Raw genomic sequence first — 17,735 nt, 5'->3', positions numbered from 1 at the left:
TACTTAAAAAAAATTAGCCGCACACCCTACCCTATGAGCAGGGCCGGGCCCACAGTGGTTCAAAAAGTGCGGCCCGCACAGGGCCCAAAATTCTGGGGGCCCCCAAATTTTTTACATAGGCCTTATGCACTACTGGGCTGCTGGGCTCTGGAGTCGGCTCTGCCGCTCGAGTCAAAGCGATAGGGCACGACCGCACGAGGGCATCCATCGAGCGCTGAAACGGGATCAGCCGTTCGGGAATCGGGATCGTTCTCCAATCTCCAGCCAAAAGGAGAACTTCTCCTGAATCCTGATCTCGTCGTCCTCGACTGCTTGTACTCGATGAGGCCTGTACTTGGTTTCTCGATCGCTACAGCCTAAAGGGATCCGGAATTCGGGATCGTGAGAAAACTGAAAACTCTTAAGATCGTGGGGCGACGGCCGTGGGCTCGTGGCGTGGCTACAGGAAGAAATGGAACGTCTCAGGGCGACCGGCCGCTGCAACCAGGAGTTGGATAGGTATGGCTTTTTTATATGTCCAATTGTTATGTAAGACATTATCTTATATACGTTACAAATTTTTACTGCAAGATATATATAGTATAATTGCTTGGAAGTTCTTTTTTTTTCTGAGATCAGGCCCCACTTCTTAGTTTCGCACAGGGCCCCGGATTTTGCCGGCCCGGCCCAGCCTATGAGCACCTCCGAAAGGCTTGCAGGGGCGTTTTTGCGTCTGGCTTATTGCGATACGTACATCCGCCTCGCCTCAAGGAGGGTCTATAGTAGGCCGGCCAGTAATTGTTAGTTCGTTTGATTATTTCCCCCCTTTTTACTTTTGTTTCTATTTTGAAGTATTCTAAATATATATTTCAAAAAACCACATTACATAAAAAATAAGTTCGCATATTTTTTGATGAGATGTAAAAATTTATCCGCATACCATAAAAAAAATCGTATCATCTAAAAATGTCCACATGTTTAACCATATGTTCATGAAAATGTAAAAAAGGTTTGCATAATTTGTAAAAACTGTTCATACCAACAAAAATTGTTTATAACATTAAAAAATGTTCACACATTTAAAATATGATCATGACACTTTAAAAATATTCATGAAATATAAAATTGTTCGTACATATTTTTGAATTTTTTATAACATTTCAAAAATGCTCGTGCCATTTAAAAAAATTCTCATAATCAGTTAGGAAATTGTTCGCATATTTGAAAAAAAATGCTCGTAATTTCAACATCTACTTAAAAGTGTTCACTGTGTATTAGAAAAAAAAACAATGTGCATTTGACAAAAAATGTTCAACATGTCCTCATATAAACATTCATCATGTATTTAAAAAAAGTTCAACTTGTATACAACAAATGTTCAACATGTATTTAAACAAGTCAACATGTATATGAAAATGATTTTAAAAAACATTAAAACGGTGGAGAAAACACAGAAAACTGAAGGAGAAAATCGCACGAAACCTTCTTAGAAAACGAGCGGAAGGTTTTTAAACCAATCCCCGCTGTAGGTTAAAACGGTTTGCTCACGCCATGTTGAATCGGCCCATCCAAGGGAGAGCTGCTAAGGTCTCGCTATACGCCAAACCATTTCACATAAAAGGATAGGTTTAACATTATGGGCGATACGGTCTTGCTATGACTTTTTCTTTCATGGAAATGGAATCATTATCACATACATATTTCATCCTTGTTTCTGTGGCATTATGGGCAATATGGACAGCTCGACGAAAGGCGATAAATGAACACATTTCCAGCCACCTATGTTTACCCATATACGTATATGTTTATCCGAAGTTTCATCAGTAACCTTGGCCAACTCCCAAAACCAAAACCAAATTATGTTGCAAGTACTCGTGCGAAGGATGATCACCTTGGTCCCCTCCGCTGTTCGGCTCCCTAAAGATTAACGCAGATGGTGTAGTCAAATATTCAGGACGGACAAGGAGCTGTTGCTACTGTGTGTCGGGATCAAAACAACACATACATGGGATCTCATCTATTACTCTTAATGGTGTCACCGATGTGGCTGTTCTTGATGCTCTGGCATACAGAGAAGCTCATCCTTTAGCAACTGATGTTCCGGCGACACATATTCTTATTTTCCGAGACAACAATTCGGTCATCAAAGATATAGAAGCCAATGTTTTGGGAACTCCTCCTCCTCCTCCTCACAAAGAATAATTTTAAAAAGTGCCAGCTTATTTGCAAGGCAAAACGTAGAAACTATGAGCTGATAGTTTAGCTAAGTTTTCTCTTTTACTTGATGCCGGTAGGCAGGTGTGCTCTTGGAGCCACATGATCTTCTAAAAAAGGGTTTTTATCATTTATGCCATTAGTTATGTCCCACTACTCAGTTTTGCCACTAGATGTTACAACTGCTAAAAAATGCCATCGTTTCGTGAGATGGTTGCTCAAAAATGCAATTAGATATCTTAAAAATGCATCGTTCCATTAGGTGTTTGCTCAAAAATGCCATTGGACACCATCGTTGTCAGGTCAAACTCGTTGACCATGTTATATGGCGAAAATACCCCTGTACCCAAATGTCAGTTCTCTGTATCTCACAATGATAAGTGTGGACCCCACTTGTCAAGAGTAAGCAAGCGAATAATTTTAGAGAAAAATAAGAACGATGTTGGGATCAAGTGGGACTCACACTTTGTTGTAGTGAGATAGAAGGAGAGCTGGCATGGTCTGTAGGTATTTTGGTCATTATAACATGGCAAACGAGATTTGAGCTCACAGTAATGATGTCCAGTGGCATTTTTGAGCATGCTTGAGCAGTTGAAATTCTTAGTGGCAAAACTCAGTAGTGAGACACAACCAATAACATAAATGATAAAAACCAACAAAAAAAAAGAAAAGAAAATAAGCCAGACCCTTTAGCATTTGCGCGTGTGAGTCCTAAAAAAACATTTGTGCGCCTGCAGCGCCGAATCCCTCTGCCCAACGAGCTGGCCTCACCGTCGGGCCGGCCGGGCTGCCTCACCGCCGTGACACCGGAGCTCGCCGCGGATCGCCCCCAAGTCCCCTCCGGAACTCGCCGCGCGCCGCGCGCCGCCCCCCAACTCCCCCTACCCCAAGAATCCCCCGAAATCGCGCTCCCACTTCCGCTCTCCCTCCCTCGCCTAGTTGACTCCGTCACGCAGGGCTTCTTCGGCGGCGCGAGGTGAGCCCATCCGGTGATAGATATTCCTGCAGCGCATCTTCTCCGGTGTGCCGTCTGCACCCGCTCCCTTCTCTTGACGTCAGCTGAACTCTGCAGCTTGGGTGCAGGCAACCTGTTCGACGAAATGTCCAGGAGGCTGAGCGAGGTGGGAAGCACGGCGGCCGTCGGCGAGCACCGCATCGGGGACCTCCCGGACGACCTGCTGGCGTACCTGATGTCGTTCCTGCCCTCGCGCGACTCCGTGCGGACGAGCGTGCTCGCCCGGCGCTGGCGCTCGCTCTGGAGGTCCGTGCCCGCCCTGCGCCTCGAGGACGACACGCGGGGCGACGGCGGGCCCAGGAGCAAGTTCGTCGACGAGCTGCTGCGCCGCCGCCACCCGACACCTCTGAACGTATGTGACATCTGTTCCGATTACGACACTTTTCACTGCGAGGAGGCGTTCACACGCATCAAGCCGTGGCTCCGGTACGCTTTCTCGCATGACGTTCGGGCGCTGCGGGTTGTCGCTGGTTCGTTGACGACCAACCTGGTTCTGGTCTCGTCGCACCTGAAGAGGGTAGAGCTTTGTTTCATGCAGTTCAAAGGCTCTGTGAATTTCACGGGCTGTCGGGTGCTAGATGTGTTGGAGATGAAAGGCTGTAACATCCTTGCGAGCATCTTGTGTCAGTCAGTGCGACATCTTACCATCAAAGGGGGGTGTTTTGACGATAAAATCCGCCGTCGTATTTCTGCCCCAAATCTCATCAGCTTGAAACTAGCTCCATCCCAGGGTCTGACTCCATTGCTTGATAGCATGCCATCGCTGCTAACAGCATCTGTTGAATCCTTTGATCAGCAGTATCATTACTGTTTTGATGTACCATGTGAAGGGTGTGATAGGCAGGCAAGATTTCCTGTGGTTTTGGAAGGCTTGTCTGCTGCTACAAATTTGGAGTTAACAACTGATGATGAGGTATGCTCCCGTTTTTGCTAATTCCTAATTGCTGTTTGTCATCTGCTAGCTCTCGTTTATGTTTGTATCCAGATATCTGTCAGTACAAGCATATTGCACAAGCTCATTATGTGCATGGTTGTTTTCACCGTTTCACATGTTTGAATCTTGATGTTTCTATGTACTCGTCTGCAATATGCATACCTCTACTTGATACTTTAGTCATATGTATACTGTTATCGTATGTAGGATTGAGATTAATTTGTGAGTAATATTTCTGAGTAGACCAGAAAGTGGCAAAGTACAACTTCGGATATAGATCTCATTATCTGGTAACACTTAATTAACTTAATTTCTATGAAAAATAAGAACCACCAGAAAGTTTCCAAAGCATGTACTTCTGTATCTCAAAAAGCATCGTGTACTTGTTTTGTTTTTAACCCCCTTCATTCTGTCCAGTTATCTATTTTCAGAATGGATTTGAAATGGTGCCCCATGTTTAGCAAGCTCAAATGCTTGTTGCTGAACAAATGGTGTGTGGCTGATTATTTCACTGGATTGGTTTACTTCCTACAGCACTCACCAATTCTAGAGACGCTGACACTTCTGCTTGATTTTCAAACTCACGAGGTATATATTCTCAAAGTTTGATAGGTTTTTTCTTTGAAGTTGCCATGTACCTCCTGCTGACTTCAGGAAAATATTTCTGTTTGCTACAGAAATGGCATGTGATGGAAACATATGGAATCTATGACCCAAAGGAACAATCACCACTATCGAAGCATCTCAAGGTAGTCAAAATCATACGCAGCTCAACAAAGGAAGATGTTATAGTTGACCGTATCCTAAAGATCCTCTGTGCCCATGGAGTGCCTTCCGAGCAAATTGACATCCAATAGAACTTTCTTCTGCTGTTCGACTGTAAGTAACCAAACCAGTCTTCATGATTATGTCTTTGATAGTCGGCATATGTATGTACATAGTGTGCTCGGATATGTATAGTTCCGACCGACCTAGTTTGAAGCAGCATTCCGTACTAGTTTTTGTTGCACCATTTCTACACCCACCATAATAGCATGCATTTCAATCCGTGGCACTGGCACCACAATGTCATAATAATAGAAAGTATGAAGTAAGGATCAAATGTTTGATTGGTCAAACTAGCAGATGCGAACTAAAGGCAGGCAGCACCGAAGGCAGGAAGACTTTGCAAGTGTCTATCCATTTCGTCTTCGTAATAGGATTGGTTTGGGGCAGTTTTAGCGAGTTGCTATTTTGTTGCCTGTAGATCGAGTAAATGGTCAATTGATCCGCTACGCTATGAATCAACAAAGTTAAACCTTGTGTTGAGTTTAATGTTAATAGCAAACTATCCTTCCAACATTCCCATGACTAGATCAAGTGGCTTGCTGGTCCAGTGACCATCCAATCAGTGAATAATCTCTCATAAAGTTTTCCCTGCATCTGTCTACTGCTTCTTCCAACCTGGACTCTGATGTTCTCATTGTTTCCTCTGTTTTCTATTCAGGCTTCCATTTTGAGCTGGCTCTGTGTCCCTGGATCGCACCAGGAAGGAAGTTGCTGCGTTTTTGTCTACCATACCACCCCAGGATGCGCCTCCCCGTGTCCTGTTCACATATATGACCTTATATGTAAACAGTTGTATGTATGTCTTGCTTGGATGCAGTCGGAGCATGTTGTTATAGTGTCTGTCACCGTGGTCCTCCTCGCGCGCTTTATGCTCATTTCCTCAACTCGGCGGCAAGCCTGAGCTGCCAAGATGATGTTTCAGGGACCCTGTCTAGTGTTGGTTGTTCCAGGATCGCGCTAGGTTGATTCCAGAACTAAATTCCGCCTTGTGGCTAGGATCGGTTTCCAGATGCGTGTGTATACTAACTAAAACCACACCCTTTGCATATCTTCTTATGTCTCTCCCCCAAAAGCACAGAGATACACCCTTGTGGAAGTTGCTTGAACCAAAGGATGAAAGATGTTTCTTTTTGTCGCGCTGCTGCTGCTGATGAGATTTGCACTTTCTGTTCTGCTGGATTTTTTTTTTCCGAGTGGTTGCTAGATTTTTTGTGAAAAGAAATATAATTCAGGCTGCGTGGATGTAAATACTTGGTGGAATCAAGTATAGGTCTCTGGTTACCAGAATTACGAGCGAATTCGTGGATATGTTGTATGTCTCCGGTTACCAGAATTGGGGACAAATACTTCTTCGTGTGAATCTCTTTGTTTCGCAAGCGATCCTGCTAGCCAATCACACACAGTATGGTGATCCAGAGTGCATGCTATGCTGATCACGAAATTCGATCCACTGGATGGATGTTTTCCCTTTCTTTTGCTGCACACGGCTTCGTCACTAGACTGTAATTAAGTGCCAAGAGCTAGCAGTTCATTAGTCCAAGGTATTACACTGAAGCTCAAAAAAAAAAATGTATCACACTGAATACATGGACTGTGAGACTATGTAGTAGTGGTTAGACTGGTGTAGAGCATCCTTATACTATAGATAGGTTGTTTATGCCTACTCAGCAACACATCATATGATTGCTATTCAGTCATATGGAGCTATCAATTCATTAGTAGTTCATGATCATACTGTATTTTTACTCACTATGACTGATGTTTTTGCATGATTGTCCGCCTTTTAGTGATTCCAGCACCTGTATCACTGTTGCTTCGTTATGAATCACACATTTGTCAAAACTAATAAATCAGAACAGCTTTTACTCAAAAAGATATGCGTCACATATGGTACTTGTAATGTTCTCTAACAAAAGTTCTTGCACCATATCTAGATCTCAAACGATGGCTATTCTGTTTGCGGACAGATGTTCCTGCCTTACATTCTTAAATTCTTCTTCTAACATGGTAAAGTTACCAGTTTCTGATGCAATTTTGATCGCGACTGCATGCAGGTGGGTGAACTTCACCATATCTTGAAGCACGGGTGGGAATGGTGATGTCTTCGTTCACTGTCTTCAGGCTGGCCATCTTCTTTGGGGCTGCAAGCTACAAAATTTACTCGAGCTTTTCATATTTGGATTGTTTACACAATTTATGCATTGCACCCTCCAGTTCAGAGCAAGCATTTTCCTCGATTTAGTTCATGATTTTCCGGGCATCGGTGCTTGTATTTTTCTCGATTTATTTCAAGATTTTCGACGCATGGGTGCTAGACGTGACGTGCCTGCCGAACAAATGAATCATCCGATTTCCTCCCCTGATGTCTACATGATAAAACCCGTCGTCATGACACGAGAGCATGCGCGACCAACATGGCCAGCAGCAGCGACGATGCGGGCCATCGGCGTGCCGGGACGGTGGCGGCGCTGATGATCTGGACGGGGAAGAGGCATTCCTTGGTGGAGGCGTTCTTGTCAGAGATGGTGGCGAGGCCGTCGAAGTCGCAGGCGCGCACGTCCTGGTCCTGCATCTGGAAGTACATGTTGAAGGCGTAGGAGATGTTGCTCTTCTCGTCGAGGCCGTTGCAGGAGCAGCCGTACCCCAGCGCCGTGCAGTCGCCGCTGGCGCACGCGTACTGGATGTTCCCCGGCAGCTTGTCCTTGCCCTCCTCCTTGGCGGCCTCGTCGTCGAACACGCACCACTGCTTGGGCAGGTACTCCACGCCGGACACGGCCGTGAGCTGCTTGTCGTTGCCCTTTCCCGACAGGTCCATGGCGAACTTGGGCTTGCCGTCGTAGGTGAGGATGCCCCAGTGGCGCTCGAAGTTGCCCGGCGCGATGCTCTTCATGTCCTCGTCGAAGAGGCCGAAGAGGTAGACGTCCATCTTGCCCTGCCGGAGGTGGGTGCCCTCGTTCTTGGCCAGCTTCTTGAGGAGGCCGTCGTAGAAGCGGCGCGCGAGCTTGGGGTTGGCGTTCTTGTTGCCGTCGGTGGGCCAGCCGACCTCGCCGATGATGACCTTGAGGCCGGGCACGCCGGCCTTCTTGAGCGCGCTGACGAGGGTGTCGTAGTTGGCGTCGAACACGTTGGAGTAGCTGACGCCGCCGTTGTCCTGGATGCTGCGGCCGCCGTCGAAGAAGGCGAACTCGAAGGGGAAGTTGTCGCTCTGGTAGAGGCTGAGGAAGGGGTAGATGTTGACGACGAAGGGCGCGCCGTGGTCGTGCATGAACTTGACCATGTCGGTCATGACGCCGTCGATGTCGGGCCGGAACTTGCCCTCGGACGGCTTGTCGCCGACGTAGACGTCGGCGTTGAGCGGGACGGTGGCCTTGACCGTGTCGCCGATCCCGGCCTCGTCCAGCGCCTTCTGGATGTTCTTGAGCGCCGGCACGGTGGTCTCCATGAAGCTGCCGTTGTAGCTCTTGAGGAAGGGCTCGTTCCCCACGGCCACGTAGCGGAGCTTGAGCCTGTCCCCGTAGCTGGTGGCGTTCTCCGCCACCCAGTCCTCGGCGTTGCCGTAGCTGGTCATCGCCTCCAGCATGTCGTTGGGGATGCCGAGCATGACCTCGATGCCGGAGTCGAGCAGCGCGCCGACGGGCCAGGGGTCCGCGTCGAACAGCTTCACCTTCATGATCCCGTTGGCCTTGAGCATCCTCACCACCTCGGAGGGGTCCAGCTGGTGCGTGCACTGCGATCCCCAGTTCACGCCGAGGTCCACGGCGGAGCTCGAGGCCGACGCCGGGGACACGCCTGCGGCGAGTAGCAGCGCGGCCACGCCGGCCAGCAGCCGCAGGAGCGGAGCCATGCCGGGGTGATCAATTCCTTGCTCCGGCGTGATCGTAGTTCGTTTTGGTACGTTGGGATCTGGTGGTGCTAGCTCGTGGTTGGTGTCCCTCCTCCTCGCGGGGCTGTGGAAAGCAAAGGAGAGGAGAGGAAAATGGCGGGGAAAGCGGTTGGAGTTTCACCCATTTCTCCGTGCACACGTGCACATGCATGCGCAGTACTCCCCCCTTTCCGGTTTATAGGGCTTATCTCAAAATTTTAGTTTTTCCATTTTATAAGGCTCAATTTGGTTGTTCCCCATCACAAGTTCAGATTCTAAGGTGCATTAAATAATTGAATGCAAGTATTAAGAAAAAATTGACCAATGCATGTACTTTATACATGCATGCATTGCAATTAATACATTGGTAAACATAATTTTTTGAGGAAAACAAGAGCATTAATTGCGTACTTTTGCAAATTACAAAAAGTATTTAACCACTCACCATCTATCTTGGTTGGTGAGATTTTTGAATTGAGCCCTATAAACCGGAAAGGAGGGAGTAACTTATTTATTCGCTTTGCAACTTCAAACATTTTACGAGTCGATTAATCCAAACTGGTGCAGGTATATTGATCAATATCTCCTTTACCACCTACACATTGTCAGGAGGTAAAAAATTAGAAGAAAAAAAATGAGTAGTTAGGCCACTCTTCATATATGATGTATGCAAAATAATACCTTTTTTTGGAAGAAAATAATACTTTTCGTTTCTTCCTAGGGCTTGATTGAAGATGAGCCCAGGGCAAAGAGAAACCATGGGATCTAATGATGATTATCAATTTTTCGTTTCCAGGGGTAGTCATTCGTTTTCTAGGTGAGCATAAAACCATACCATATCAATCTTGTGAAAGAACCTTAGCAATTTTGTGATATGGACAGTATTGCAGTTTAAGGGCCATCTGCCATCACATAATGAATAAGAGTCCATCCAAGAGGTGGACAGCGCGGACGGGAGGTTTATCCTCAATCTCGCCGCTGACAGTGACCGTCGCTTTGTGCTAAAGTCGCAACCTTGGCATTTCAAGCGTGACGGTCTCATCTTCGCCGAGTTCGACGGCAAGGGGGATCCGGCAGAGGTCGACCTTGGTGTCATGGCCATATGGGTCCAGGTACGCGATCTTCCATTCGAGCTTAAGACTGAGAGCATAGGGTGGTCTCTCGAGGATCAACTAGGAGAGGTGTTGGAGCTTTCTCACCAAAACCATGTAATTGTTGAAAAATACCTGCGGGTGCATGTCAAGATATTACTGCATGAACCTCTAAAGAGTTCTGTAGAGTTTACACCTCTAGGTAGTTCTAAGGTTTTTAAGTATGATGTAAAGTATGAAAAGCTTCCCCTGTACTGCGAGTGTTGTGGCATTGTTGGCCACACTTCTGAGAGGTTTTGTAAAATCCCTCATGATAAGAGGGTTGTTTGTTATCCTAGAAACCTTTGTGTAGAACCCTACTGGAAGAGCCAAGGCGCTAGTAAGAGGGGTCTCCTCTTCGGGAACTACCCACGCGACGGCAAGAATTCTTCTTCAGGCACCGTCAACAACACCGCCAAGCCCATGGACGTCGTCAAGGTGGCCACTGTCGTGAGAGGACTCACGGTCTCGAACAAAGGGGCCACCTCATCTGTCAAGTTGACACTCGGTCAGGAGGGCCGGGATCGGGGGTTCATGGCGCCTGCTCCGGCTGGCGCATCACTTGGCCGGGAGGACCAGGCAGGCGCGCCGGCTGGTTCTGGCGAGCGAGATGGGCGGGGCAAAGTGCCTCTGGTGGACCTGCAACATGGAGGATCGCACGACCAGGAGGGTCAAGTGCGCCACACTACTGGTCTGGACCAGTCTCTCCTGGGGGGTCTGACGCCCAAGTCCTCTCAGGCGCTGGGAATGCCCAGTCTAGTCCCAACTCATGGGGCTGATGCTGATGGATTTCTTTTCCAGCCGGGTGTGCTGGAGGCATTAACAAACGATGTTGCTGCAAGAATGGGTACGGCAGGTGGCGACCCAGAAAATAATGTCGTATGTTTTAAGTTCAGTGCAGGAAAAAACCATACGAAGGGAAGCTCAAAAAAGAGAGAAAAAAAAGAAAGGGGGAGCAAACAGAGCTGAGGATGCTCGCAAGAAAGTTTTAGGGAAAAAAGGGGACATTCTTTTGGGGTCCAACCGACGGGTAGTGACTTAGAGTTCTCTTTTGAGAAAGAGATGGACAACTATGAGCACATGTTATATGGCGATGTAACCGCCTCATCCAAATGGGTGTGTACTGGTAGAGTTGAGGTAGTCCAGGACAAGGAGGGGGGGTGTTACGCACGTAGCAAAGGAGATAGACGAGAAGGAGGAAGAATATACTTCACAAGGTGTGGAGTCGGTGGGCGAAGAGAAAGATGAGAATGGCACATCGGTGGCCTCCGAGGAGGAGGACCGCCGGGCCAAATGAAAATGCTAGGATGGAACTGCCGTGGTATGCTCTCCAACACGTCAGTTCGTGAGCTTCTGGAACTACAGGAGCGTACAAGGGCAGAGTTAATTTTCCTTTCTGAATCTCATTTGAATAAGTGTAAAGCCGACGAGCTTCGTCGTGTCCTAGGTTTTGATTCTATGTTTGTAGTGGAAAGTGATGGTCGGGCCGGTGGCCTTGTTATGTTTTATCATAAGTCGAATAAAATCGAGTTGAACTATGTATCGTCTTATTTTATTGATGTTCTGTTTATGTATGAGGATGTTGTACAGTGGCGGTTCACAGGCTTTTATGGTCATCCGAACTGGAACGAACGTCATCTATCTTGGGATGATATTCGTAATTTACATAGTAAGGGCGACCACCCTTGGGTGGTTTTGGGGGATTTTAATGAAATTTTATATCCCTCGGAAAAAGAGGGCGGTAATGCAAGACCAAATGGAATGATGAGGGATTTTCGTGAATGCCTTATGGACTGTGGGCTGGAAGACTTAGGTTACAGGGGCGACCCTTTTACTTGGAGTAGAGGTGAAATTCGAGAGCGTCTCGATCGGGCAGTTTGTAATGTGGGATGGGCACATAAATTTCCTCGTGCAGCGGTGATTAATGAAGAACATGTCCATTCTGATCATCGGCCGCTGGTCTTGGACATAGATTATTTGGATGACAATATTTTCAGACAACCAGAGGGGCGCGTGAAGCAATTTGAAGCTAGATGGTTAAAGGAAGAGACTGTTACTGAAATTTTTAAGGCTTCTTGGGAAAGAGCAAAGTTAGCAGGTATTGGCCCTTCACTGGCTGATCGAACGAGAGCCGTGCATGCCGATTTGCACACTTGGGATCGTGTAACTCTCAAGGGCCCGAAGCGGAGAATTAATAAATTAAAAAAGAGTTAGAGAGACTGAGGCGTGGTCCCTTGAACACAGAATCACGGTGCCGACAGAAGGAGATTATTGTGGTAATTGAGAACCTATTGGACCAAGAGGAAATTTTCTGGCTACAAAGAGGTCGCGCAAACTGGTTGATGCACGGGGACCGTAATACATCCTTCTTCCACAACGCAGCCACAACCAGGAAAAAGAGAAATAATATAAAGAAACTTTTAGATGATTCTGGGATTTGGAGAGAAGGTAAGGAGCTGAAGAATCACATTACTGATTATTTTTCAAAACTCTTCACGTCGGAAGTCCAGCATCCGAATCAAGAGGTTTTGTCCCTAGTTCGTAGGAGAGTGATGACTGAAATGAACAATGCTCTTCTTGCCCCTTATACTGCTGAAGATGTTCGCAAGGCGCTGTTCGAGATTGGGGACTTAAAAGCTCTAGGGCCAGATGGATTCCATGCTATCTTCTATAAAAGATTTTGGCCTATGTTAGGGGACGATCTAGTTGAGGAGGTCCTACAAGCCATCAATACGTGTACTATACCAGCTGGTTGGAACGATACGGCGATTGTGATGATCCCAAAGGTTAACACATCGGAAAAAGTAACCCAATTTAGGCCGATCAGCTTATGCAATATGGTAAATAAAATAATTGCAAAGATGGTGGCCCTTCGTTTGAAGGTTCTCCTGCCAGATATTATAAGCCCGACTCAGAGTGCTTTTGTGCCTGGCAGATTGATAACGGATAATATATTGGTAGCTTATGAGTGTTTTCACACAATCAAGAATAAAAGAGAAGGTAGAGAGGGCTTGTGTGCTATTAAACTTGATATGCACAAAGCTTATGACAGAGTTGAGTGGCCTTTTTCGAAGGAGATTATGCTGAGACTGGGCTTCCGTCAAGATTGGGTGAAATTAATTATGCAATGCGTCTCAACTGTCGAATACAGAGTAAGGATTAATGCGGAGGATAGTGAGAGTTTTAAGCCTACAAAGGGTTTGAGGCAGGGTGACCCATTGTCACCATACCTTTTCTTGTTGTGCACAGAGGGATTGAATGCTCTACTTACACGGGCGGAGGAAATTGGAAATATTTCAGGAGTAAAAGTTTGTAGAGATGCCCCGCCCATCACAAACCTTCTCTTTGCGGATGATTCTTTGATTCTCATGAAAGCCAACCAACAAAATGCGGAAGCTCTGAAAACAGTGTTAGATTTATAATGTCAGGCATCGGGACAATTGGTAAGCATTGAAAAATCCAGCATTTTCTTTAGCTCAAACACGAAGGTGGAGATTAGGGAACAATTGTGTACAACGCTGAATATAATGACAGAGGCCCTCAGTGATAAATATTTGGGCTTGCCAGCAAATGTGGGTGTAGATAAAACAGACTGTTTCCAATTTCTGATTGAACGGATTGTCAAGAAAATTAGTGGCTGGAAGGAAAAATTATTGTCTGCCGGGGGAAAGGAGATCCCGCTCAAGGCTGTGATCCAAGCCATACCCACCTATGCAATGTCGGTCTTTAAAATTCCTAAAAAAATTTATAAAGGAATCATTGACGCGATAGCACATTTCTGATGGGGAGACGAGGAGAACCAGAGGAGGATGCACTGGATGGCCTAGTGGAAAATGTGCGTACCTAAAAACCAAGGAGGGATGGGATTTCGTGATATTCACTATTTCAATCTGGCACTGCTCGCCAAACAGGCATAGCGCCTTCTGGATAATCCTGATTCTTTGTGTGCTACAATTCTAAGGGCTAAATACTATCCTGATGGCGATCTGTTAAATTCTAAGCAAAAGAAAGGCTCTTCTTTTACCTGGCAAAGTATTATGGCTGGCATAAATTCTCTGAAACGTGGCTATATTTGGCGTGTGGGGAATGGACACAACATAAATATTTGGGAAGATGCCTGGATCCCAAATTGTGATACTAGAAAAGTTGTGACACCTAAGGGGGGACAACTGTTAACTAAGGTGGGTAATTTGATTGATCCTGTTTCAAATTCTTGGGACGAAGATCTGATTACAAAAACAATGTGGCCCATTGATGTTCAACGGATTCTCTCAATTCCAATCTCACAACATGATATGCCAGATTTCATTGCTTGGAGTTATACGAAAAAGGTATGTTCTCGGTTCGGTCTGCTTATTTTGTGGAGTGGGACCATCAGTATGGAAGTAGACTAAGACATTCTAATGGGATGGGGCGAAGCACAGTTAATCCTATTTGGAGTAAGATATGGAGTTATTGTGTCCGGCAAAAGTCAAATTTTTTATATGGCGTACATTACATGGAACGCTTCCGTGTCGGGTTACGCTCGCAAATAGACATATGAAGGTCACGCCCATTTGCCCTACTTGCTCTGAGGGTTCTGAAGATACAAAGCATATGCTTTTCCTTTGCAGTAGAGCAAAGGAGGTTTGGACAAGGCTGGGGATGGATGATATCTTTGATAAAGCTTGCAAGGTTGACCTTGCGGGAGAGGCAGTGCTGGAATACCTACTACTTCTGCCAGATCAAGATTTGAGGATAATGGGTTATCACAATGTGCGTGAAATGATTGCTGTCTCAGCATGGTATCTATGGTGGGAAAGACGGAAGTTAGTGCACAAGGAGACAACTCAGAATGCACTTCAGATTTCAATGGGGATTCTATCCCTTACGTCAAACTTCGTAAATGCGTCATCCCCCAGGGCTTCTATGAAAAAGGGGGTTGGTCATGTCCTCCTAGGGGTTTTGTGAAACTTAACGTTGACGCATCTTTTGACCACGACCTACTTAGGGGCACGATGGGGGCGGTTTTGAGAGATGAAAAAGGTAGGTTTATCGCGGGAGGGAATGGGAAGATTGACTATTGCGCAGATGTGTTGATGGCGGAAGCCTCAGCTCTTAAATTTGGTATAACATTGGCGCAAAGGGCAGGATGTAATCGCCTTATTATTAACTCGGACAACCTGGAGGTGATTGATACCATGAAGAACGGAGGACAGTCGGCGGGTGCGGCGGCGGCAATCTTTGACGATTGTTTTCATTATGCTTGTGACTTCGTTGCTACTAGATTCGAACACTGTAACAGAGAAGCAAATAAAGTAGCTCATGAGCTTGCGAGTTTAGCTAGATTTTCGTTGATTTCTGATTGGTTTGAGGAACCTGTAAATGAAATTGTAATGACCCTCACAAACGATGTACTTTTTATCTCTAATGAATAAAGTTTTCGTTTTATCTCAAAAAAAAAAGAGTTGCCAATTGATTGTTTGTGTATGTGCCATTTATTTACCGCTTTTTTAATTGTTTGTAAGAGAAAAAAATGTACGGATCAGCAGCCGCGCTGAGGAGCGCCCTAGCCTCTGAATTTTAGAAATCTAAAGGCAAATCTAGTTAGTGGAGGGTGATCCACAGTTTGATACCTCAGTGTGATTCACGACAGTTTTTGGAATTTAATTGGATAAATCATTTGCTCGTGTGATGAAGGCAAAAGGTATTAATCTACCTTCCACGCGCTTCGTATTAATCCGACGAGCGCGAAATTTTGATGGTGGACCATAACCACCAACAGAAACAAGTTGTCGATGCAAGACCTTATGTGATTTCTTCTTCCTCCTCGCCCATCTTATTCCCGCTACCCTCTCCTCTTCCATCATCCTCCCCCACCTTCCTCCCATGGTCCCATGTCCATGCTATTGGAGACGCAACGGCACAACACTTACCTCCTCCTCTTCTTGTTTGCCATGCCTCACGCCAGTGCCACCATCAGCCAAGTGACCCGACGGTGCTCGAGGAAATCCGAAGATCGGTGACCAATCCATAGGTTCTGTCCCGGCCATACAACACCGACCCCAGCACGCTCCTAGGGTGACAGGGGGTCACTTGCAACCCTGTTGGGCATGTTGTAAGCATCGACCTCCAATTTACAAACATTGTGGTCTACCTACCTCCAAAGTGGATTACCGAAGAGAATCTAGCAGCCTGCATAACTGCTCATCCAACCCAGCATGAGGTATCATCATTAGCGTTTCTTTTTAGGCTGGACAACCCACTAAACCAGTACGAGACTTGGTGTTTAGAGAAAAGAAAGATCAGCAAATCATTTACTTGATCTCTGTGTTTTCCAGAGTGTCACCAATGGCTGGTGCAAACGGAAGTGTTGTTGGCTTGTTGCACGATCCAAACTAGATAGAAACACCAGCTAACCATGTAAGTGGGTAAGCGTGCACTCAAGGCATGTAACAACACTACCTTGCTCTCCACCCTCAGTCTGACCTCATGGCATGGTGAAAAGGGTTACAAACACCTCTTAATAGATACCGATATTCCGTTCCTGGATAAACCTTGTTTCAGATTTATTTTTCTTCTTCCAAACAGGGTCTGAGTAGTACCGTGAACATAGGCAAGCAACTTTTATACAATCCATATTAAATTTGATGTAAAACAGGAATGCCATTATCTAGTAATCTTGCTCCTTACCAGCGTGAATGTTGCATACATCATAGAACAATCACATATTCACATGAGCTAACTAAGAATCACTTACTGACCAACTTCCACTGGTCCAAACAACCATGAGAAGACCCAAAAGAATCATTCCATTTGGCGAGTTTGCATTCAGAATACACCCGACATAATAACAACAACTAAAGTGGAAAAATAATCATCCCCTAGAATCTTCCTACTCTTTGTACAGGGCATATACACATGACACGCAGACACGGCGAAGATGCTAAAAAAGTAAAGGCGCGCCAGATCGCGGTCGCGTGTGACATGGGAGATCACCTATAGGAGGGGCGATAAGGGGACCTGCTGCGGCTGGGCACGCGCTCCCTGTAGCCTGGTCCGCGGTGAAGCGGGGATGGCGACGGCCGGCGCCGGCGCGGCGGCGACCTTGACAGGTCGCGCGGCATCCAGCTGGAAGCTAAAGCCACTACGGAGGCCGGCACGAGCAGATCTGAACGGATGCGGGGAGATCGGGGACGGACGTCTGAGCGTCGGGCGCCGATCTATGTGTGGACGGGGGATTTTGGGGACGGCGCGCGGGCATCAATGGCGACGGCGGCGGGCTGGAAGAAAAGTGGGAGGCCGACGAAGAGATGAGGAAAATATAGGGTGGGACCCGGACACCATCTGTTTTGGTGGAACGGCCCAAGCTTTCTGGGCTGAAAACAAAATTTCCATTATCCCATCCAAGAGACTCCCACGTTGATTAGAGCATCTCTAGCAGACCCTGCATATTGTCAACCCGCAGAAAAACGGTTTTGCGGGCCGATTTTAGCTGCGGCCGAACAGAACCCCTATAATCAACCCGTAAAAAAGAGTATTCTCTGGATATACCAAACAGGGCCACAGCTAGCCCATTTTTTTTTTCTTGGCCGACTTCTTCCTCACACCAAATTGAAATCAACCGTAGGTCAGGGCGGCCGCCGGCGGACAGGAGGGCGAGGAAGACGGGGGGCGGAGGCCAGGGCGACAGGGCAGAGCGGGACAGCCGGACTCCTCCATTCACCGTCGCTGTAGATCAAACCAAACAGGCAAATAGGAAGCTGCCGTCGCCATAGCTAGCTGAAGCTAGCT

At 46.6% G+C, this 17,735-nt stretch overlaps 2 protein-coding genes across 4 annotated transcripts; one reads left to right on the top strand and one right to left on the bottom strand.

Annotated features, from left to right (window-relative positions):
* The first annotated feature begins 2,882 nt into the window (after positions 1–2,882).
* LOC123146042 (F-box/LRR-repeat protein 25) lies at positions 2,883–6,101 on the top strand. 3 transcript variants are annotated; one of them, XM_044565614.1, is made up of 5 exons: positions 2,883–3,169; positions 3,277–4,121; positions 4,677–4,730; positions 4,820–5,021; positions 5,629–6,101. In XM_044565614.1, the coding sequence occupies exons 2-4, from the start codon at positions 3,294–3,296 to the stop codon at positions 4,997–4,999; spliced, it is 1,062 nt and encodes a 353-aa protein (XP_044421549.1). In that variant the 5' UTR covers positions 2,883–3,169; positions 3,277–3,293; the 3' UTR covers positions 5,000–5,021; positions 5,629–6,101. The 3 variants fall into 3 exon arrangements, with proteins under 3 accessions (XP_044421549.1, XP_044421548.1, XP_044421547.1); XM_044565613.1 differs by having other exon boundaries at positions 2,889–3,169; positions 3,266–4,121; positions 4,560–4,730; XM_044565612.1 differs by having other exon boundaries at positions 2,890–3,169; positions 4,560–4,730.
* A 1,192-nt stretch (positions 6,102–7,293) lies between these two features.
* On the bottom strand, positions 7,294–8,903 carry LOC123146041 (glucan endo-1,3-beta-glucosidase 8-like). Its single transcript, XM_044565610.1, has one exon. The coding sequence runs from the start codon at positions 8,812–8,814 to the stop codon at positions 7,357–7,359; it is 1,458 nt and encodes a 485-aa protein (XP_044421545.1). The 5' UTR covers positions 8,815–8,903; the 3' UTR covers positions 7,294–7,356.
* Positions 8,904–17,735: the final 8,832 nt, after the last annotated feature.

Source organism: Triticum aestivum, chromosome 6D (assembly GCF_018294505.1).
Source record: "Triticum aestivum cultivar Chinese Spring chromosome 6D, IWGSC CS RefSeq v2.1, whole genome shotgun sequence".
NCBI lineage: Eukaryota > Viridiplantae > Streptophyta > Magnoliopsida > Poales > Poaceae > Triticum > Triticum aestivum.
This window is presented reverse-complemented; position numbering and strand designations above follow the sequence as displayed.

Excerpts from the sequence above, each read along its gene's own strand:
- LOC123146041 (XM_044565610.1), bottom strand. The coding sequence starts at position 8,814 with ATGGCTCCGCTCCTGCGGCTGCTGGCCGGCGTGGCCGCGCTGCTACTC.
- LOC123146042 (XM_044565613.1), top strand. The coding sequence starts at position 3,294 with ATGTCCAGGAGGCTGAGCGAGGTGGGAAGCACGGCGGCCGTCGGCGAG. Across the intron at positions 4,122-4,559 it reads AGTTAACAACTGATGATGAG|TTATCTATTTTCAGAATGGA; the intron begins GTATGCTCCCGT and ends CATTCTGTCCAG. Across the intron at positions 4,731-4,819 it reads TTGATTTTCAAACTCACGAG|AAATGGCATGTGATGGAAAC; the intron begins GTATATATTCTC and ends TGTTTGCTACAG.